Genomic DNA, 22,189 nt, shown 5'->3' with positions numbered 1-22,189 from the left:
CGGGGCGCGGGGGGGGGAGGGGTTCGTCCGCGTGGTGCTTTTCGGCGCAAGATGCGCGTCTGTGCGAACGGGGACGAGAAGGCGGCTGCCGCTAGTTCCGCAGCGCGATCCTCTGCGTGCGTTGTTGCTGTGGCTGTTTAAATACCGTAAGCAATTATCTGAGTTTAGTTAGTGAGACACTTTTTTGCTACTACTGCTACTCTTATTTTAAAAAGGGAGATGTTGGGGGCAAGCGAAGAGATGAGGTACAGACAAGATCGCAAGTGAAATAATCTTTCATATACCGAACCTGAAACTATACTGAATGGGCTTCAAGGTTGAAAGCGTGCGACCTTAATAGCACGTGTGGCACTTGGTTGTGAGGGATCTGTGTCAAAGTATTTAGAATCTTTTTTTTTTGAACGAGAGGTGCCAAAATTTCAAGTTTCCCTGGAAGTCCTGTCATTGCCTGCTTCTTGATTTTTCATACAGTACGGGCAGGATGTGGTTTCTTGGTGGTGAGGGCTGGATCTGCATTGAAGTCCGGATGTTAATGGTGACCGTTGCTTCTGTGATCCTGGGGAATGAAAGGCAATCTTGCTAGCAGTTGCTATGTTTGGGGAAGATGTTACTTTTAGTGACATCTAAGCGAGGCCACCTAAGTGAGGGCTGCAATGTGAAATACCGGTAGGAACTTCCTGGTTCGCAGCTCACACTCTTAAACCTACATTAGCTCTTTCTTCTGGCACAAACCAGAATGAATACAGAGAACCTGTGTTAAGGAAGTGCACATGCATAAAATAATAAATTGTGAACTAGTAGCGCAATTAATGCATACTTCAAATGTTCCTTCTCAAAATATTTTATTTTAGATATTATCTTCATGGCTGCGATTTACTCTGGCATTCACCTGAAGCTAAAAAGTGCAAAGACATCATGGGAGGACAAACTCAAGTTGGCTCAGTTTGCATGGATTTCTCATCAGTGCTTTCTTCCAAACAAAGAACAAGTAATGTATTTTCATAAATGCCCCCCATTGTTGTTCCAAATTATTTTTTTATATAGAATGCCTTGGTTCAACACAGATTATATGTATATACGGACAATGACAATAAATAAATCTCTGAGATTATGTTATTCAGGCCATTTTTTCATATCTAGCTAATACCCATCTCTAACTGGAAGAGGCAGGGAATACTGTGGTACTTCGTTTTGTCCAATTTTTCATAAAAGGCTGTTGTTGTTGTTATTTGTTTAATTATTTATTACTTGCCCTTCACCCTAAGGTTCAGGGCAGGTTAGAACATTAAAAACAGTTTAAATAACTTACAATCATACAAATAAGATCTTTGGTACATCCTTGTAAACATGTTTATTCTCTCAAGGAAATCTGGGTTTCAGTAAATACATAACAACTATTTTTCACTAGTTTTTGTAGCAACTGTACTGTCTTGCCTTTCCAAATCATGTTTCTTACACGTCACGATGGGGGTACATTCTACACTTGGATTTTCAGAGTAGTGTTAGCATGCCTTCATTGCTATTTTATTTCCTAAAAGCCTCAGTCTAAACAAGCTTCTGATCTCCGTGGGAGAGTTAAGCACCTGCCCAATTCTCTTGCACTGAAACCAGTGGGACTTGAAAAGAGTTTTACTGCTCCTGAAGATTGCTTTGAGACATCAAAACCTATGAACCCTCAGAGTTGATATGAGGCTTGTTGCGCAAGCTGACAGGACTCGTTAAGTGAATCCTGCCCATAGTTCTGGAGCATATGCAGAATTCCAGCTGAAATTGGAACTTCTTGTTAGCACTCTCAGAATCTTCCATGAAACTCCAGAGTAGCTTACACATGGTTTCTAAGCATTTCCCCCCCATCTGGACAGTGCATTATGTGTCCTCATGCCCTTTCTTTCTTTCCTTCCTTCCTTCCTTCCTCCCTCCCTCCCTCCCTCCCTCCCTCCCTCCACCTCCCCCCTTTTGTCTTTAAAAGTTGTAGAATGGCTATTATTAGTGTTTAAATATATTTGTGAACACAGGTCTTGCTGGATTGGGTGTGCCATACCCTGGTTTCCTGTTACAACAAGAAACTTGAATTGCCCGATGATATTGTTGAGAAGCTTTGGACGTACCTGGACAACATCCTTCATAGCAGGAAACTGCAGAGTCTCTTCAAGGATGGAAAGACAATCACCCTACGTTTTTCAATTGCACAGGTAACTTGATGTGTAGATATGTACAGGACAGTATGTAGTGTATAGTCCACGCTGGACCTTTCTGACTGTCCCACCTCTTCCATCATAAGTCCCCCTCTAATTTTCTCTGCTCACCTCTGCTATCTGTTGGCAGCTGTTGCTCACCCTGACTGCCGTATTCCTCTAATATTGCAAAAGTGCAGGCTGCCATATTTATATGTATTGGCTGCAGCTTGTATGTATATATAATCCTCATGTGCATGCGAGAAACTTGGTGTGGCATATTTATTCAGAAGCAAATCCCACTGAATACATAGGGATTTAACTCCCAGTACAATAGGGTTTAACTCCCAATAACTGGTTTTATGATTATAACTGTAGAACAGATAGTTTTAGGCTGTAGTCCTAACTTATCTTGGGAGTAAGCCCCAGGGAAGTCAATAGGACTTGCTACCAACTAGGTTAGCACTGTGGTGTTAGTCTTTTATTGCCCAATAAATTCAGCAACCATGCAGGAAAATTAGCTCTGTAAGTTTTTGAGAACATGCTACTTTGAACATATTTGGAACAAACACATTCAGGGCATTAAAATATAGAATGTTTATAAGAACAAAATCTTTTCTGGTCACTTTTGAAGAACCTAATCTAAAAGGTCACTAAAACAGGATATGCTGCAGAATAGCCTAGATGACGTTTAGAAAAGAGAATTTTTTCGTTTTGCAGAAGCACAATGCAGCTTTTAGAGTCCGTGTCATATTTGACTTTTAGAAAGGCTGCATACTACGGTATCCCCCTCATCCACATGTTAGGGGGTCTTTAGTTTGGCTGTCAGCAGGTCCTAGCCCCTCTTTCATCAGGATCTAAGCTCTAGCCTTACAAGGAGCCTCATTGGATTATTTGCCTTAGGCTGGTTTTGGAAGGGACAACAATGCTGATGGCAGAGAGAGAGAGACAGAGGTAAAGAATAATAACAGGTGATTTATTACATGATACATAAGTTGCAGTAAATATCTGTGCTTCTAACCAAACATCATGTAAGAAGACACTAGATGGAGAGCTTCTGACCTTCAGCTCCCCTAGTTAATGACCATTAGAGTATCATTTCTATGTAGAAGATTGACCGTGAATTGTCTGCTTCTCGTTTACTCTTCAGGTCATGAATGAAAAGCTTTCCACCTCTTATGCCCAAAAAACCTTGAGGGACGTTGGCACTGTGCTAAGTTGCTGTAGTGGCATCCTGTCTGTGCCCCCTCTCTCGATAGTTTACACTGCAAAAATTGAGCTCCTGGTGGACCTTCTGAGCAAGTTGTCCTGGCTAGCATGTTGGCAGTTGTCATCGGAAGAGGCCGTGTCACCCCAGTTGCTCGAAGTCCTCCAGCTGACCTTCCGGCAGTACCTCCTGATTCAGCGGCAGCAGGCCAATGCGAACCGCGTATTTGGGCAAGTGACTAAGCAGCTGCTTCAGCCGTGCCTGCTCCTGAGGCATTTGCTCACTAGCGGGGCATGGACACAGGCGGAAGACGGCCACCTGCGTCAGCATCAGAGCAAGGAGATCCGGAACAGCGTAGAAGCCCTGCTGGTGGCTGGTATTTTCCGGCCAGAACTCTTGTCGTCTTACAGCGAAGAGTTGCTGCCAGAGAAGGAGCCTCACGCCGTAAGAAAAGGGGGTTTGAAACATCTCCTGCTGCCGGCCAGCACACTCCAGGCTAGGTTAGAAGATGCTAGTTTTTGTCCTCCGGCTCTTCATGGGAAAGTGGTAGCAAACTCAGTCCCTCTGCTCTTTAAGTTGTTCCTAGAATCCTACAATAAGGCCGAAAACCACCTTGTCTGCTTCCACATGCTCACCAGGCTTTATCGCTGTCTAAGGATTTCCAGCCTCCAAGAGGATCTTTGGAACAGCCAGTTTTCTCCGTCAGAGTGGATCTCGGAGCTCCTGGCCATGGAGCAGCTTTTGAACTCGGTGCTGAGCAGCGGCATCTATAACGTTGCCGCGGATAGGATTCGGCACAAGGAAGTGCAGTTTCACTTTTACCGCCAGCTGGCGCAGATTCTGGTGAGTCATTCCCAGCCTGCCATCCCTGCCTGGTTCAGGTGCCTCAAGGCCTTGATCTCCTTAAATCATTTGATTGTGGAGCCTGATTTGGACGACCTGGTGGCCTCTGCTTGGATTGATGCAGAGGTGTCTGAGCCGCGTACAAAAAAGGCTCAGGAGACACTTGTCGCGACTCTCTTCCACACTTACGCCAAGTTGCGCCAGTTCCAAAAGCTCTTTGAAGAGGTTCTGTCTGTCATTTGCCGCCCTGCTGCAGAGGAGCTGAGGCTCCCGGTTCTGCCTGCAGGCATCCGGGCCAAGCTCTGCGAGTGCCTCCTAGATCTGCCACCCAATCAGATCCTGGACATTGTGGCACTCATACTGGAGAAGTGCCAGACTTTCCTTATACCTGATGTCAGAGGAGACTCCGACATGGCCTTGAAGCTCCAGTCCATGAGCTCGTTGCTACACTCTGTTCTGTTCCATATGAGGAGCTTAGATGATTCCACCCCGTTGCCTGTTGTACGTCGGACTCAGAATCTGATGGAGACGATGCAGAGGGAGGTAATCCGAGCTTTGTTTGACCTGCTGACGGACTGCCAGGCAGAAGAAACGGAGCTGGAGCTTTGGGCAGAGAAAGTTGGTGGCTCTGCTCTCCTCTTTGCTTGCACCTGGGTAGCGGTTGATACTCTTTTCAGTTTAAATTGCCCAAAGTATGTATCCCCGGTAGGCAAAACAACCTTGGCTCTTACTGATTCCACCATAAGCAACTGGGACTTCTCAGCTGTCCTCCCTGGTTTGGATATGCAGTGCTGGGGGAAGATCACTAAGCTCTTAAGCTGTTCCTGCTCAGGGAGCAGATACTGTACAGAATGGCTGGTGCTTCAGAAAATGAAGATGATGCTGATGCAATCCAGCTCTCAGACAGAGGCATCCCATCAGGCTTTGCAGTGTGCTGGAGCTTTCATCCTTCAGTCTGGAAGATGTTGCACGAATGGAGAAGAGTCAGAGCCCTGGGATGGCAATGCAGGCGCAATAACTAGCCTCACTTACCCTACCGCTCATTGGCACCTCGTAGTCTCCAACCTTCCCATCCTGGCCCCCTATCTATCCATGAGTGATACATGGTACGTTGCAGGTGTGCTCCTGAAAACACTGTTGGCGAACCAGACACAGGCAGCCCCTGATGGCGACGGCAGCTCCTTAATCACCATTGGAAAAGTGTCTACAGATTTGCTGCATAGTCCTCTTCTTCCAGAACTGCGGGCGCTGCACTCCTCTTTCCTAAGCCACATAGTCCAGCACTGTGCGAGCATCGTTGCCAACCAGCCTCTTCAACAGCTGTCTGCAGAAGATGTGCCATGGTGTGAGTTTGACCCTTCTGGTCGCGGTGCCAGCACAGGGCCTAGCAGTGAACCTTCCACGTGCTGGACAGCGATGGAGAAAGCTGCTCAGAATATACTATCAGCAGCAAAAGAGAGGGATTACGTTACCTTGGAAGAAGAGCACCTCAACAGGCTTTTGGGTTTGCTGGATATAATTTCGGCGTTGAATCTGGACAGCCTCTTTCCTCTGGGCCACGCGCGGTGCTTCCTTTTGCTGTTATCTTTGGCTGCCAACACCAGGGCAAGCGTCGCTTGCAGTGAGGCCTTGTCTCTGAAGTTCAGGACAACCTGCTACCATCTCCTGGCCTGCCTGCAGGCAGGCAGGAATGCAAATTCGTCCTTCAAGGTCCTGCATGCCAGCGATGTTCTTGAAGCCGCCCTCTCCTCTGCATTTGCAGCGTGCAAGACTTCAGCCGGCGTTTTAGCAGCTGCTCCCTGGGATGGATTTCTTTCTGGGTTCCAGGTCTTTTTGGAGCACTACCTTCAGTTCACTCTCGAGAGGAGGCAAAGTGTGAAGCTGAACCTGGAAAAGTTCATGTCGTTCCTAGCCACTTGCAAGCCGTGTGCGGCCAGCAGCAAACATGCTGAGAGTTGGAGCCCTGCTGCTGACCAGCTCCTCTTGGTGGCGGTAACAGCACAGTGTCAAGTTCTGGCTTTGCACCTCCAGCAGCAGCAGCAGCAAGGGAACTATCAGGCTTCAGGAACGCTGCCTGTTTTGCTGGAACAGGCAGTGCTGCAGACGGGAGCAACCATCCAGCTCTGCCTTAGAAATCACACAAAAGGCCAGCCGTTGCCTTTGGTGTTCCTGCCGTGCATTACGACCCTTCTGAAAGCAGATTCTTTTCTTGTGCAGTCGGTGGCGGGGGAGAATGCGCAAAAAAGCCCCGCACAGCTGAGCAAATGCCAGCAGCTTTCTCACCGCGAATTGTACCAAAGTTTTTACATTCAGCTCTTGAGAGAACTTGACTTGGCTGGCGGCAACGTCCAGTTCCTTCGCTCCGCGCTGCAGTTCCTAACTGCCTTCTGTTCCATGCCGGAGCTGTATCCTGCACAAGCAACTTCCATTGCTGCGTTTCACTCCATCAGAAAACTACTTGCAGGTAACGGCTGGTTATCCTTCCTGCTCTCTCAACCCTTTGTTACACGTGGAAGCCTTAAGGGAGTCTGTGAGTTACAATGTTGGTACAGACATCCAGCTCGGATGCTTCCAAAAAAGTAGATGGACTACAACTCCCCTCAGCTCCAGCCACTGTGGCCTACAGTCAGCAATGATGGGAGTCGTAGTCCAGCAGCATCAGAGGGCCACAGGCTCCCTATCTGGCTGATAGCTGCTGCTTAATAGCATAGCCTTACTTGCTGTTGTGCATTGTACCTGTCCTATAGCCACTTCACTCTGCAAGATCCCATCTCTTTGTTGCACTAGGCAAGGAAAATCATGATGATGTTCCATTAGAGAGTTCAGAATCAAGGTCATGTGTCAGGAGAAGGCCGGGCCACCCATTCTTTTCCTTAGCCTCAGGCCTTTGAAAGGTATAGGGATCCTACCCACATAAGAAGCACTTATTCTCTTTGATGGAAGCTTGTGTGTGATGAAAGATACAAAGAAAAGGCTAAGGAGTAAACCCCACACAAAGGAAGAGTGGAGTCCCTAAGACAGGTGGCGTCTTGTATGCCTCCTTCCAGCAGCTCCTGCAACCAAGCTGGTACCAAATGTATTATTCTGCTTTACTTTGGGCCACATCAGTGAGGCTGAGGGGAGTCTTCCCATCTGAGCAGCACAGGACCTCCATACACACTGCCCAAGCTTGCGTCCCAGAGAGATCACTTTGGTGCTGCTAGCGCAGCAAAAACAATGCGGGAGGCAGCAGTTTTGGTTCTCTGCAGGCACAGTGATTCTCCAGCAGTTTCATTTCACCCTCAGAGAGGCACTCCATTGTGTCTCGAGACAGATGGATGCCAAGAACTTCAGTAGAAGTTCAGAAAAGCATTGCAATTCATGCAAACCCGTTTTGTGAATTGTTCTTAAAACGATTCAGAACCCAGCAGCCTCCAGCAGGCCTGGAGTTTGTATGATAGTGTTGTCTTTCATTATTGCAGGTCCCGGAGTCACCGTCCAAGTGATTCGAGATCTGGAAGTGCAGCTGACAGAACTGGTGGCCCAGCTGGTGGAGAATTGTACCCCTGACGACTTTTGTGCCATGTTGAGGGTGGTGCTTGAGGGGTTAGATGTTCGCAATATTTGGAAACAAAATCATGAAGTAGGGAAAATTTATTGACTTATCTTTTAAACTTCTCGTATACGTCACAACTGTTTGTTGCCCATCCTACTCCTTGCTATGCCATTACATAGCTACCATATGATAGCAAGCACTTTTTTTTTACTACTCTTATGTGGAAAGGAGGTATCAGAATGTGTAGCATTGAAATTGACATGTTTGGGCATCTTAGGCTGGCTTCTACACATAGCTGCCAACCTTTCCCTTTTTGCGGAAAATTCCCTTATAGCATTGGGAAACAGCAGGGAGGGTTGACAGCTATGTATATAGCAGTGGGGAACAGCAGGGAGGGTTGACAGCTATGCTTCTACAGAATCAAACTATTTAATCTCAGGATGAGGAACAACCTCTGGTCTTACAGATATTGTTGCTCTCCTCTAACTTCCCTTGGTGTCGGGGATGATAAGAGTTGCAGTTCACAAACATCTGGCATGCCAATTCCTGATTTAACCAATGTTGCCTACTTTGTGTGGCGCTGGCTCTCTCAAGATATCAGGTTGAGATCTTTTCTCAGATCTACTGCCTGATAATTTGCTTTCTTTGGAGATACTGGAAATTGAACCTGGGACCTGCTCAGGACAACACGTGTGTTCTGCCCATTGAGTTATGGCCCTTTCCCAAAAGCGCTTTGGCCTTTCATTTGTAAATGCTGTAAATGGGGAATTGGACATCTAGTACAGATCCTAGTCTGTTTATGTGCTAATATCTCAAGTCTTGAAGTGCTTGTGCTTGCATTACTAAAGCCACATGCACAAGAAAAGTATTGGCCGAGTTGGGGGTAACCTGTGGGGGTTGCAGAAATAAACATACAGTGGTACCTCAGGTTACATACGCTTCAGGTTACATACGCTTCAGGTTACAGACTCCGCTAACCCAGAAATAACGCTTCAGGTTAAGAACTTTGCTTCAGGATAAGAACAGAAATTGTGCTCTGGCGGCGCAGCAGCAGCGGGAGGTCCCATTAGCTAAAGTGGTGCTTCAGGTTAAGAACAGTTTCAGGTTAAGAATGGACCTCCAGAACGAATTAAGTTCTTAACCCGAGGTACCACTGTATATTTAGGGAAAGGAATAATGCCCTAAAACAGCCCAGCAAGGACTGTGTTCAGTGGTCACAGAAGGGAAAGCCTGAAAAGCAGTGTGTCTTTGTGGAGAAAGATGGGGGAAATGGAAATGGAAAAAGGAGGTCTGAGGAAGAGACATATTAAAAAATATTTTACATGTCTAGGAAAAAATGTATAAAGCAGACTCTGAACTCTTATTTTGATGGACTTAAATTTCTTTCATTTCCATGGAACTGTGATTGTACCTAACTTTCCTGCGGTTGCACCCTTTCACCTTCATGTCTCCTGTTTGAAATGAGATGTTTGGTTTTTCATTTGTGCAGGAAGCATTGTCAGCTGTTACTCTAGTCAAAGTGCTGCTTGGCTGCCCTTTAAGCAGAGAGAAAGAGAAAGCGTTCTGGTTTTCCAGTCCCCGGATAATCACTGCTTTAGTTGTGAGTATCTCTGCAGCCAGAACTGTGGTGCTTCAGGGCCAATCTGTGCTACTGACACTAATGCACTTCCCACATGTCTTTTATTCCCAAGGAGTGTATGGTGGGGAGCTGGTGTTGGTGACCGGACTCCAACTCCCATCATTGGCTGAGCTGGCTGGGGCTGATGGGAGCTGGAGTTCAGCAGTGTCTGGAGCACAACAGGTTCCCCATCCCAATGTGTACATGAGTAGATGGAAAGCAAGGAGCTATACTTGTTGGCGTCATGCCCTTTCCACGCTTTAGTTTTGCAACATGGCTAGTTTTGTGCTGTTCTGTATGCGAGTGATAGTACTCCATCTCCAAAGAATCATAAAGGGAGGGGGGAATTGTTTCCCCAAATAGGGACTGGATGCGTGTTCCAGACCTAGGGTTACACAGTGGGAGAATATGAAGCCACTCCGGGCATTGGAGTGTGTTAAAGTAGCACTAAGGGGACGTTCTGTCAGCTCAATGATTTCTCCTTGTTCAAAGGAATCTTCACATCTTCACCCCCTCTCCCACCACAACTTTATTCTGTGTGTCTCCCACCCAACCCTCAGGAGCAGAGCAGATTTGGGCACAGGGCAGAGTATGTGTCAAGGGAGGAGGGGGGGAATTATATTGTGTATGCAATGAATATATATTATTAATTGATGAAGCAGTTGCAATTCCAGCAGAAAATAGTAACACTCTTCCCTTTCACTTTTTTTTTTTTTAAAAAAATAATCAAATTGTTCAAGTGCCCCAGAACTAAGATACCATAACAGGGGAGTGCATAGCCATCAGTAACATAAACCAAAAATGGAAAAAAAGTTAAGTATTTACAAAGTGTTACAGAGGGGAGAGGGACGCGGGTGGTGCTGTGGTCTAAACCAGTGTTTTTCAACCACTGTTCCGTGGCACACTAGTGTGCCGCGAGATGTTGCCTGGTGTGCCGTGGGAAAATTACTTTATATATAGTCAATATAGGCACAGAGTTAAATTTTTTAACATTTTCTAATGGTGGTGTGCCTCGTGATTTTTTTCATGAAACAAGTGTGCCTTTGCCCAAAAAAGGTTGAAAAACACTGGTCTAAACCACTGAGCCTAGGGCTTGCCAATCAGAAGGTCGGCGGTTCGAATCCCCGCGATGGGTGAGTTCCCATTGTTCAGTCCCTGCTCCTGCCAACCTAGCAGTTCGAAAGTGCAAGTAGATAAATAGGTACCACTCTGGCAGGAAGGTAAATGGCATTTCTGTGCGCTGCTCTGGTTTGCCAGAAGCGGCTTAGTCATATGACCCAGAAGCTGTCTGCAGACAAACGCCGGCTTCCTCGGCCTATAGAGGGAGATGAGTGCCACAACCCCAGAGTCGTCCGCGACCGGAACTAATGGTCGGGCTACCTTTAACTTTACAGAGGGGAGGGGAGGGGAATTGCTGGCCGCATCAGAGACGTTCAATAGGTTCCTGTGATGCAGGTACAAATAGAAGTTGCAGGAGCGATGAAATGTCCCTTCTGGGGAAACATCATCTTTCCGAATTTCAAAACATCACTCAGTGCTAGGGAGATGTAGTATCCCAGCAGGTGACGTGCAACCTTGAGGCTCTTGGTGTGTGTGTGTGCAGAAAATAGAGTTACCTCCGTTGAGCTAGAAAGAAATGGTAGCACAGAAGGGCTGTAGATTTCTGCCTATATTGCTTGGTACGTCCTTCTGCCGTAAACATACATAAACCTTTACAAAGTCAGATTTCGGGTGTCTTGGATACAGCACTATGGATCTGCATTCATGTACCAGTATTACTCCTCTTGGAGAAAACCACGTGTGCCTCCGGAAGCTCTGCTTCATTGCTTGATGGCAGCAGGAGCTTGCCAGGAAAGGACGTGGTAGGGAAACAGGGGCGCATGTCCTTTCCTACAGCTGCTTCTTTCCTTCATTTTTTGACCCAGATGCAAATGAAAGAGGCATCTCAAGATCCAAAGCGCATACCCATCCTCGTAGTACCTATACTGGAGACGGTGGCAGCCCTCCTAAGGCAAGGAGAAGGGGTTCTGTCCAACCCGCATCACGTCACCCTTGTGTTCAATATTCTTCTGACTGTCCCTCTTGACCAAAGGGAGTATGGGAACATCTTCCTGGGAATTCACGAGGTTCTCTTTTCCATCCTGCAGTGTCATCCTAAGGTAACGAAGGGGGCAGAGTCCGTTTGTTGGTTTTGGTATTTTTATCTTTCCCCCCTAAGGTCTAGAAGTTGCCGGGCGACAACTCCCATGGTTATGATTTTATTTATTAAATACATTTCTAGCCCACCTTTTCCCATAAGGAGCTCAAAGTGGCATGCATAGGATTCCTCCCCATTTATCCTACGAGATAGCTTAGCCTAAGAGAGTGTGACTGGTCCCAGGTCACCCCTTGAGCTTTGTGACCTGCTCGTGTATTGAGAAGGGAAGATGGAGGGATGTTGCATCCAAAACTGGATTGTGAGTTTTAGGCCCCGTTAAATATTTTTATGGTTGATTTTTCTGGTAGCTTGTCACCCGCCCTGTGGTCATATTGCGATGGAAGGGTGGGAGATAAATTTAGCAAATAAATCTGTTTCGAAGTTAAAACACGGATTGCCTTTTGTCCCAGTGCCTCAGTTTTGTATTGAATTGGTTTGCAGGTGATGCTCAAAGCAGCTCCATCTTTCTTGAACAGTTTCCATAGACTGGTTATTTCAGCAATGCACGAGGGGAAACAGAAAGGAGACAGAGGTCTGGTATTTTATTTGTATCCCATTCTATTCCTACCCTGTGATCCTGCCCTATGCGTAAAACGCTTTTGCATAGGGGAGCCAGCTACATCTTGCAAGATTCAAAGTTTAGCAGCACAAACTGGAAAAAATTTATTCCAAAGTACAGTATGTCTCATTTTTGCTCAGTAGGGCTTACATCCTAAATTAAAGTGTGCATCCTAAATTAACTAGTGCCATGCAGTGGCTTTTTGAATGATACTCGGTAGTGGGTGGAGGCAATGATCACACCAAGAACCAGGAAGACCTCACTGCTTGGGGTAAAAGCCTATCCCAGTGACCACAACATAGAGAGAAGGGATGGTACATCAACCTTTGTCTCTGGTCTCTCATTGGCTTTTCCTGATTGGTCAATCACCTTCCATTGGAAAAAAAGCTTGCCTGCCCCTGGTGTATGGGACTGCAGCCGAAGTCCTTCAGTGAACATGCAAGGTCATGTTTCTTTCTATTCTTCCCAGCACTAAAATTTGCCCTGCACAGATCAGGAGGGAGTTCCAGTTACACAGTCTCATTGTTTTCATATGCATACTTTCTATTCAGCCCCTTATTTCCCTCATTTTGTTAACAGTTTATAATAGGCTGAAGAAACTGTTGTGTCTGGTTGATTTTTGGTTTGTTCCTGTATTTTATGGGGGGTGGGGAGAAGCATGAAAGGATTAAAAAAGGAAAAACCTGACTTTAAACTTTGCTTTCCAAGTGATCACAGATGAATTTGAAGTTATACTGAAGTGTGCCCACTTGGTGGAGCGGATGTATAGTTATATTGCTGCAAAAACAGAAGAATTCACTGTGTTATCTTCCTTCATTGTGGCCCAGTATGTAATTGAACTGCAGAAGGTAATAATCAGCTGTTTACTATTTATTTGTAAGAATGGAAAAGAGGAGAGTATAATGATTATATGTTCCTTGTGCATCAAATGCCATAAATAGATTGCAAAAAGATTCTGGAGCATTAAGAGATGCTTGCAGCTAAGGTAGGTTTTTATAGATGGGCTTTTGGCCTGATCCATCAGGCCTTTTCTTACATTCTTAAACCTCAGTTTAAAGTGGGGCTTCTGATTCTGGTTTGGAGGTGGATTGTGGTGTGCAGTTACCATAGTCTTGACTGGTTCAGGAGCCTTGACAAAGTGTGATTACAGCGAATCAGAAAGTGCAGGGAAGGGAAGCAGGAGCCTGTAGCTTGTTCTTGACATTGGAATCTGTGTCTTTGTTGCTGAAATACTAGCTGTTTTTTGGATCTGCTTCTTGGCAGACGCTCTGTTGTCTTTTTTCACTGTTTTCACCACAATATATTATTTTTTTTAATTTTTATTTTTTTTATACATACATACATACTTGGCCCATCTGGCTGGGTTTTCCCAGCCACTCTGGGCAACTCCCAACAGAGTACTAAAAACACAATAAACCATCAAACATTAAAAACTTCCCTAAACAGGGCTGCCTTCAGATGTCGTCTAAAAGTCAGAGAGTTGTTTATTTCCTTGACATCTGGTGGGAGGGCGTTCCACAGGGCGGGTGCCACTGCTGAGAAGGCCCTCTGCCTGGTTCCCTGTAACCTCGCTTCTCGCAGGGAGGGAACTGCCAGAAGGCCCTCGGAGCTGGACCTCAGTGTCTGTGCAGAACGATGGGGGGTGGATACACTCCTTCAGGTATACTGGGCTGAGGCCGTTTAGGGCTTTAAAGGTAAGCACCAACACTTTGAATTGTGTTCGGAAACGTACTGGGAGCCAATGTAGGTCTCTCAGGACTGGTGTTATATGGTCTCGGCGGCCGCTCCCAGTCACCAGTCTAGCTGCCGCATTCTGAATTAGTTGTAGTTTTGGGGTCACCTTCAAAGGTAGAGCACACTGCAGTAGTCCAACTACTACAAAAAACCCATCCCTTTTAACATACAGTTCATTAACCAGGTGTTTCATCCCTAGTTTACATACTAATTTGAGCACCCATTTTTCCAGCTCAGGGAATAAGTGAATGAGGATTCTGAATTTTGTGTGGAAGCAAGCTCTTCCCCCCAGTTCCCCCCTCCCATTTACTTTTATTTAAAATAGTTCTATACTGCTCTTCTTAAATGTTACCAGGATGGTCCACAGCAATACAACAAAATTCTATTGAAAATATTATAACATACATCAGAATCCTCGGTACACAAGCTGGATAGCACTCAGGCTCAGCATTCATAACCTGCCAGCACCTGGGTGAACTGAAATGCCTTTAACAACCATCAGAAGAAGATGGCACTTGCTTTATTCCAGACAGCAGGCAGTTCTGCAATTTGGGTGCCATAGTGGAAAAGGCCATCCCTCTGGGTTATGTTGGGGTAGACCTCAGCAAGTCATGGTGCAACAAGGTGAGCGTAACTAAAAGTTCTTGGCATACGGGCAGGTCTCTGTTGGAAAAGGAGTTCCTTCAGATATCAAAGTCCCAAGTTGTTTAGGGCTCCATGCATCAACACAAGAACCTTAAATTTGCCTCAGTAGCAAATTGGCAGTTTGAGATTGCTGGAAAAAATATAAGCAACCTCAGATACGCTGATGATACAACCTTGATGGCAGAAAGTGAGGAGGAATTAAAGAACCTTTTAATGAGGGTGAAAGAGGAGAGCGCAAAATATGGTCTGAAGCTCAACATCAAAAAAACTAAGATCATGGCCACTGGTCCCATCACCTCCTGGCAAATAGAAGGGGAAGAAATGGAGGCAGTGAGAGATTTCACTTTCTTGGGTTCCATGATCACTGCAGATGGTGACAGCAGTCACGAAATTAGAAGACACCTGCTTCTTGGGAGAAAAGCAATGACAAACCTAGACAGCATCTTAAAAAGCAGAGACATCACCTCATGAGAAGAAAAGACTCCCTGGAAAAGACCCTGATGTTGGGAAAGATGGAGGGCACAAGGAGAAGGGAATGGCAGAGGACAAGATGGTTGGACAGTGTTCTTGAAGCTATCAACATGAGTCTGACCAAATTGTGGGAGGCAGTGGAAGACAGGAGTGCCTGGCGTGCTCTGGTCCATGGGGTCACGAAGAGTTGGACACGACTAAACAACAACAAATTGTGCCTTAGTTAGACCACTGTGTCCAGTTCTGTCGACACTGACCCCAGGATTTCAGAAAAGATCCCTTCCAACCCTCACCACTAGCCCCAGCTCCTGAACCAGTTTTAAGGGCAGCCCCCCCAAAGGAGCACATTGTAATCATTTATTCAATTTCTTTCTTGCCTTTCACCATAAAGCCCAAGGGTGGGTGACAGCAATTTAAAATACAGTCTGCTCTGCAGCTTGCTGCAGTATTTCCAGCTTCCGGGGAAGCTTTTCTAGGAGTGTGTTGTACTTCAGGCGCAAAAATAAAGGCCAGTTGTTGGCTGCTGGAACCCCATTAAACAGGTACATATAAAGATGAACAATTTTCATATAAAGAAGAAAAATTCTCAGGGACTATTCGCATCCCAGCCAGCACCTCTTTAATCTTCTACCCTCAGGCAGGAGATACAGAAGTACAATCAGTCGTACCAACAGGCTAAAAAAAAACAGTTTCTATCCATGGGCTGTTAGGCTGCTGAGCGGAATATAATATAGTGCAACTGAATTTTGGGGTTGGTGTGTTGTGCGACAAGCACACAGAGGGCAATGAGATTGAGTGTTTGTGTTGGGGGGGGAGGCCCAGTTAATTTCATTGTACACAGGTTGTACATTGACAATAAAGGTGTTGTTGTTGTTTTATTATTAATAATAATGATTCCCTGGCCATCTCAGATGATGCACGTTGGTCATTTTGTTCTTCGAAAGCAGCTTCCACTTCCCCAGCACTGCTGAAGCTTCATGAACTGTCACAGCGATTAGAAGTTCACTTCATTAGGAAAGAGTTTATTACTTGCCTGGGGAAGAGAAGGAAAGCCTGGATTTTAATGACAGCCTCTAGTTTAATTTCCATTATTCTAGGAACTTGGTGCGACAGGTCTGGAAGCATGAAGCTAATTTGGGCTTTTTGGCGCATGGAGGGAGGAAAGGAGAGGATCTTTCTGCGGCAGAAAATAGCACAATCTACCCTTGGGGCTAGAAATCTTGGCAGCAAGATGCTTCCAGGGTGACATTTGAGTGCAGAGATTGTGCCAGTTGTGGGGAAGGCTGGAAGGGAGCAGCCAGCGCTCAGGTGTGGAAGATTTTTATAGCCAGTTCTGATGACTGACAGGCTTAGAAGTGCTTAAGAGGATAATAGATAATGAATGCATATGCAGCCTGAGGAGCTGACGGTGGAAGAGTGTGTTTGTGTGTGTTTATTTGCATCATCACTTTCAGGGCTAGAAACTTCGTAAAGCAAAGCTGGTTTAATGAAGTGAATGGTCTCTTCTGCATCTACTGTTTTCTCTATAAAGGACGGCCGTGTTCTCAGTTTTTGTTCTATTATTTGTTATATACTGATGAACTGCATATTTTGGATATATATTGTCTTGAATTTGAAGGATGATTTCAAAAACGATATACCACTGAGTTGAAACCAACATCACAGTCTGCTCCTCATATATCGGTATATCGCCCAGGCCTATTGCTGCGCCAACTGGCTGTGACTTCAGGGCTCACCTGTGCTGCTGCCACTGTAGTTCACAGCGCCACCTGTTGCCAGCCAAGCAAACTGCTACATAACAACGGCCTTAGGGAGGTACCCTGTTTCTCCTAAAATAAGACATGGCCATAAAATAAGCCATAGCAGGATTTCTATGCATTTGCGAAATATAAGCCGTTCCCCGAAAATAAGCCATACCCCGAAAATAAGCCATAGTGATGCGGCACCTCCCATTAAAACAGCCTGGAGAGGCGTGGCTATACAGCGTACTGATGCGATGCGGTTAAAATAAGACATCCCCTGAAAATAAGCCATACTGTGTTTTGTTGAGGGGAAAAAAATATAAGACGGTGTCTTATTTTAGGAGAAACACGGTATATCATAGGAGAGGTACGTGCTAGGTTCCCCTGTAACAAAGTTGTCAGGGTGGCTTACATTAAGGAATAAAAGCAAATTAAAATTCAGTGGCAAGAACACATGCAACAATAAAAGTGTACTACAGTTTAGTGTTGAGATTTTTCAGTTTTTCAGCTGGCCTTACAAAATTACAGGTTGTGTTTTTGTACATCAGGTAACCTGCTGGACAGATAATAAGCTACTGCATTGCCTCAGAGCTTTTACTTATGAGTGTTGTGTGTGTTTAATAACACGTTTTAATGAGTCATTTGTGTTCCCTCTAGGTGACTTTGCACCCAGCTGTAAAGAAAGATCTAACCGAGGGGATTTATCACATCCTAGATCTTTGCGTGGAGCGCGATATCAAGTTCTTAAATGCGTCCTTACCAGTGGGAGTGAGAGAAGTTTTCAAGGAACTGTATCATGATTATTCTCACTACCACAAAGCTCTAAAGCAAGGGGATGAAAAGTACACAGCATGAGCTACCTATTGTCTACCTGCTGCTTTGAAATCTCACAGAGGACTGTCTTTCAAGGTGATGAGCACTTGCTGTTCTTAAAGTTTGTGTACTTAGTATCTGAAATCTAGAGGCTGTGTTCATCTGGACAGGTGCCCATAGCAACTTCTGTGTAGGTGACTGACGGATGTATGCTTTCCTAAGGATTGCAAGCATGTTTTGAAGAAGAAATAGTCTTTAAATGTCTGTACCATTTACTGGCCAGATTTTGCTACCTAGTTCCTAACAGTGGAGTCTGAGGTCCTGGCGATCTTCGTTTTTGCTTACACAGTAAAGAGATGCTGCAGTCAGAACCTTCAAGAGACAACACAGTCTTCTTTTGTTGTACGCAGTGGGTATTCATGTAGAACAACATGTGGAAATAAATCATATTTTTGGTTTATATGTTTTTTATATTGAGACCAAGAAAACCACTCACCACGTTGTGCTGTAATTGTGAGAGCTTGTTAATTAATTAATTAATTAATTAATTAATTAACCTAATAAATTCTTTTTTTAAAAAAATTAAGAGTTGTGGCTCTTCAATACACTTGACACTGGTCTTAATATTTCTGATATGTTATGTGCTGTCTACATGCAATTTTGCCACTAGCCTGTAGTGAGCAGCAGTTATTCTTTGAGAAACAGGACTCTCAGACTTGTGTGCTACCCAGGGAACATAGCTTTGTGTTGGCTGCATCTTCACAAACTGCCTGGTAAGGAAGTCACCTTTCTTAGCCTTTCAGCATATCCCTCAGCATTTATGGTTCGTGATGTTTCTACTCAGCTCTGCAGTCTGGATACTAATCATGCTTCCATAACTGATTATTCTTGGATAGGATATGAGTCAAGAACGCTTGGATTTAACAAAGGCTTGCCCTCTCCTTCAGCATTTGAGTCATCCCTTCAATGTATAAACAAATCAGAGAACTGACATGAGTCAGGAGGTTGCTGTCCCACCAGCGTATCACACCCCAAGGCTTCAAGGAAAAGGGGCAGCAGGAGGAGAAATAAATATAGCCTTACACAGTGTAACATCTAAGGCAAATATATGCCAACCATTAATTTATCTTGGCACTGTTTTGTGGTCTTCTACTTTCTCCATTGCCCGCTCTACGCTTGCAGCAGATCACGGAGTGCTAGATTGGACTGCACAACTGCAGGCTGAAGGTGAAAGGAATGCCATTTTTTTAATTAAACAAAATATTTCACCCTGTTTATCTTCTAGATAGAACCAAGAAAGGCTAGCACATTAGAAAGAGTGGCTCTTACCTTCTTGTTGGGACCTTTTCTGATGGAATTGTTGGCACCAGTCTGTCTCAGGAGACAACGGAAGAGTGTCCCTTTGGGGGTAAATTCTAACGGTTGCAGAGTTACAGCGCCTGCTGTGGCTGCAGAGATTAATGCGGGAGAGACAAGTTTTGTTGCAGTAGGGGGCAGATGAAGGTGTCTGGTTTTGGTGCTGCACGTCACCATGGCGTTCCTTCTCTTTGCGCTTCTCCCAGCAGTCACGCCTCCAGGCACTGCTGTCGTCTGCAAGGGATTCCTATACAGCAGGGTTAATGCTGCTAGCCTTCATGTCATGTTTGCAGGCATCATTGGAGGAGTTGCTCTGCCAACAGACCTAGTGCCTAAAGCCATCTCCCCTTAGAGCACATCCTTGGGGATCCTGCCATCTTCCATTCTGTGGACATGACCAAGCCAGTATTGTATAGGCACCACTGAGATAGGAGTGCAAACATGCTGGGAATGTGGGATTGGGAGAGCATATCTTTGTTTGAAACTGTGTCCTGCCACGCAGTGCCCAAAATCTTCCTGATGCAGCGTATATGGAAGGGACTAAGGTGTCGTTTTTGGTGGTTGCAAGTTGCTCACGACTCATTTGCATAAAGCAGTGTGCTCAACGCTCCAAGCCTGGTAGATCTTTATCTCGGCATTGATCATTAGCACCATGTTTTTCCATACCCTTTTGGAGATGTGAGCCATTGCTGTAGCTGCATTGCCAATACGCTCGTCCAGCTCAGTGTTGATGGAGAAGTTGCTGGTTAGGGTGGAGCCCAGGTAGATAAAATCGTCTACCACTTCAAGCATGTGGTCACCAAGTGCTGATGTGCAGAGTGCTGGCAACATCCTGTGTCATCTGCAAAACAGCATCTCTTGGATAAGAAGCCGCTGCACTTGTCTTGCCATGGAGACATGCCAAGTTGAACAGACCCCCATTGCTCCTTGAAGGCACGGAGAGCAACAGGAAGAAGAATGTGCCAAAGAGAGTTGGGGCAAGAACACAGCCCTGATTCACACTGCTCTTTATAGGGAAGACATCTGAGGATGAACCGTCATACTGGATGGTGCCATGCATGTTCTCATCTTGCGGATACACAGGAGAGCACTCAAACTTTCATTCCATTCCATTCCACTTTGAGTTTGTGTTATGGGCTACCTCATTGCAGTCTTCATCACGTTACATTGATACTGTTTTTAAGTTGGTGATGTTCTGCTAATCATAGCAATATGGTTGGTTGGCTACCTTGAGGTGAGCTCTTCTGTGATCAAATTCTGGGTCCTGTTGGCATCGACTCGTAGGGAAAATTAATTCCTACATTGGTCTTTGTGTGGGTAATTGAGAACTACGGAAGACTGGCAGAGGACCATAGAGGGGCTGTTCTAGGACAACAGAGGGCAAATGGAAACAAATCATACAGCTGATGTTTCCTTTTCTGTAGAACCTTCATGTTTATAATCCTTGCGTGGCCATTGCAATATAGCAATTTTATCACAAGAGGGAGCCATTGTCAAAAGTTCACTGTCAGGCTGTAGCCTGTCAGTGCCAATGGACATTTATTTTGTTGTCCTTAAAAAAGCACACACACATTTGTTCTTAAAACATCAAGGGGCTGATAGATCACCTAATTTTGTTTAATCATTCCCTAAAATTCCAGCTGAATGACAATACCCATTTGAAGGGACCTTGAAAGGGTGTGTGTGATACATTTGGATAAATCTGGCAAAACAGCCCTGCTTTCCCTCCCGGATTTCAAATCATGTGAGTGGTGGCAGGCATGTGACTCTTCTAAGTGTTTGAGAATTCCTTTCACAGGCAGATTTCTTTGAAGTTGTGGCTATGCGGAGAAAGGCAATTCCTTCTTCACTGAGAAGCAGTGACTTGATAAATTGTGGCTATGAGCCTCAAGTATGAGCCAGAAGATCCCTGGCTGAAACCTGGCCTATGTCACAAGCTCACAGGGTGTCCTTAGGCAAGCTGCTGTCATCTTGGCCTCGGCTCCACATCAACAAGAAGAGGATAATGTTTTGGATTTTCAGTTGTTTTTAAAGTTTACAATCCACTTTTCTTTCACTAAGAGCTAACAACATAAAAACAGAAAAAAGACTGCTTGTTCCTCTCAGATTTCTGTGAGTAGGTCTGTCCCTTTGGGTTGCCACAAAGAACATTTTCACCCTTCGTTAAACACAGTCCTTTTTTGCGCTTTTTCACACACCACTCTGTGAAAGGCTTCGAAACTCTTCACAGATTGGGGGGGGGGGGTAGAGAAGAGGACTGCATCCCTGTAGGTGAGGGTCTAAACCACTAAGCCTCTTGGGCTTGCTGATCAGAAGGTCAGTGGTTCGAATCCCTGCAACAGGGTGAGCTCCTGTTGTTCTGTCCCAGCTCCTGCCAACCTAGCAGTTTGAAAGCACGCCAGTGCAAGTAGATAAATAGGTACCTCTGTGGTGGGAAGGTAAACGGTGTTTCTGGGCATTCTGGTTTCCGTCACAGTGTTCTGTTGCGCCGGAAGCGGTTTAGTCCTGCTGGCCACATGACCCGGAAAGCTGTCTGTGTCCCACGGCCTGAAAGCGAGCTGAGAGCCGCAACCCCATATAGTTGCCTTTGACTGGACTTAACCGTCCAGGGGTCCTTTACCTTTGCCTTTACCTAGGTAAGGGTTTGGACCAATTCCCATAATCACCCAGTGATTCTGTGCAGTTGATTAGTTGGGCAGGATGTGGACAGGGGCATGCGTCTGAACAGAGATCCTATTGGAAGTCATACAAGTGCATGGCATCTGCAGCCTTGTGTTCTTAACACATAATGCTCAGTCTAGGCCAAGGTCACCAACGCTTTTCGAGCGCATCGGCACATTTGGAAACAAGAAACTTTGTGAAATATGGGTGTAAATCACCAGATTTTCATGGATGTACACACTGGTTCCACAGTACCTCTGTCAATTGCACTTGCATTGCTTTGACAGAGCTTTCCATACCCAGAGTGTTTGAAATGGCCAAGCAGGGCCCCCATCACATGTCCTTTCTCAAGTTTCGTACCTCACATTTTCTCATTAAAATGCATTCATTGACTCCTTGCCCTCCTCGACATGCGCATTCATCTTCCCACTTACTTAAAGCTGCCTTAGCCTCTGGCTGAGGCCTTTCGAGAATGTGCGAGTGTTTCCAAGGGAGGACAGGTATGCAGATGAGAATAGCTATTAGCTAATTTCCATATGCTGACATTTTCAACTTTGGCAACTAATTATTTAATAGCCTAACACAGAGAGGAGAAGATACAGTATGTGCCTCTCAGGGATGCATCCTAGGGAAT

The 22,189-nt window shown here is 45.4% G+C and overlaps 1 protein-coding gene across 1 annotated transcript; it reads left to right on the top strand.

Moving 5' to 3' along the window:
* Positions 1–79: 79 nt before the first annotated feature.
* Positions 80–18,069, top strand: URB2 (URB2 ribosome biogenesis homolog). Its single transcript, XM_033144259.1, has 10 exons — positions 80–146; positions 852–988; positions 2,016–2,192; positions 3,325–6,688; positions 7,686–7,846; positions 9,249–9,359; positions 11,303–11,536; positions 12,016–12,106; positions 12,842–12,981; positions 17,383–18,069. Exons 2-10 carry the CDS (start codon positions 863–865, stop codon positions 17,578–17,580), a joined length of 4,602 nt encoding a protein of 1,533 aa, XP_033000150.1. The 5' UTR covers positions 80–146; positions 852–862; the 3' UTR covers positions 17,581–18,069.
* The last annotated feature ends 4,120 nt before the right edge of the window (positions 18,070–22,189 follow it).

Source organism: Lacerta agilis, chromosome 3 (assembly GCF_009819535.1).
Source record: "Lacerta agilis isolate rLacAgi1 chromosome 3, rLacAgi1.pri, whole genome shotgun sequence".
NCBI classification, from domain to species: Eukaryota; Metazoa; Chordata; class Lepidosauria; order Squamata; family Lacertidae; genus Lacerta; species Lacerta agilis.
The sequence above is the reverse complement of the archived record's forward strand: the minus strand, read 5'-3'. Positions and strand labels throughout refer to the sequence as shown.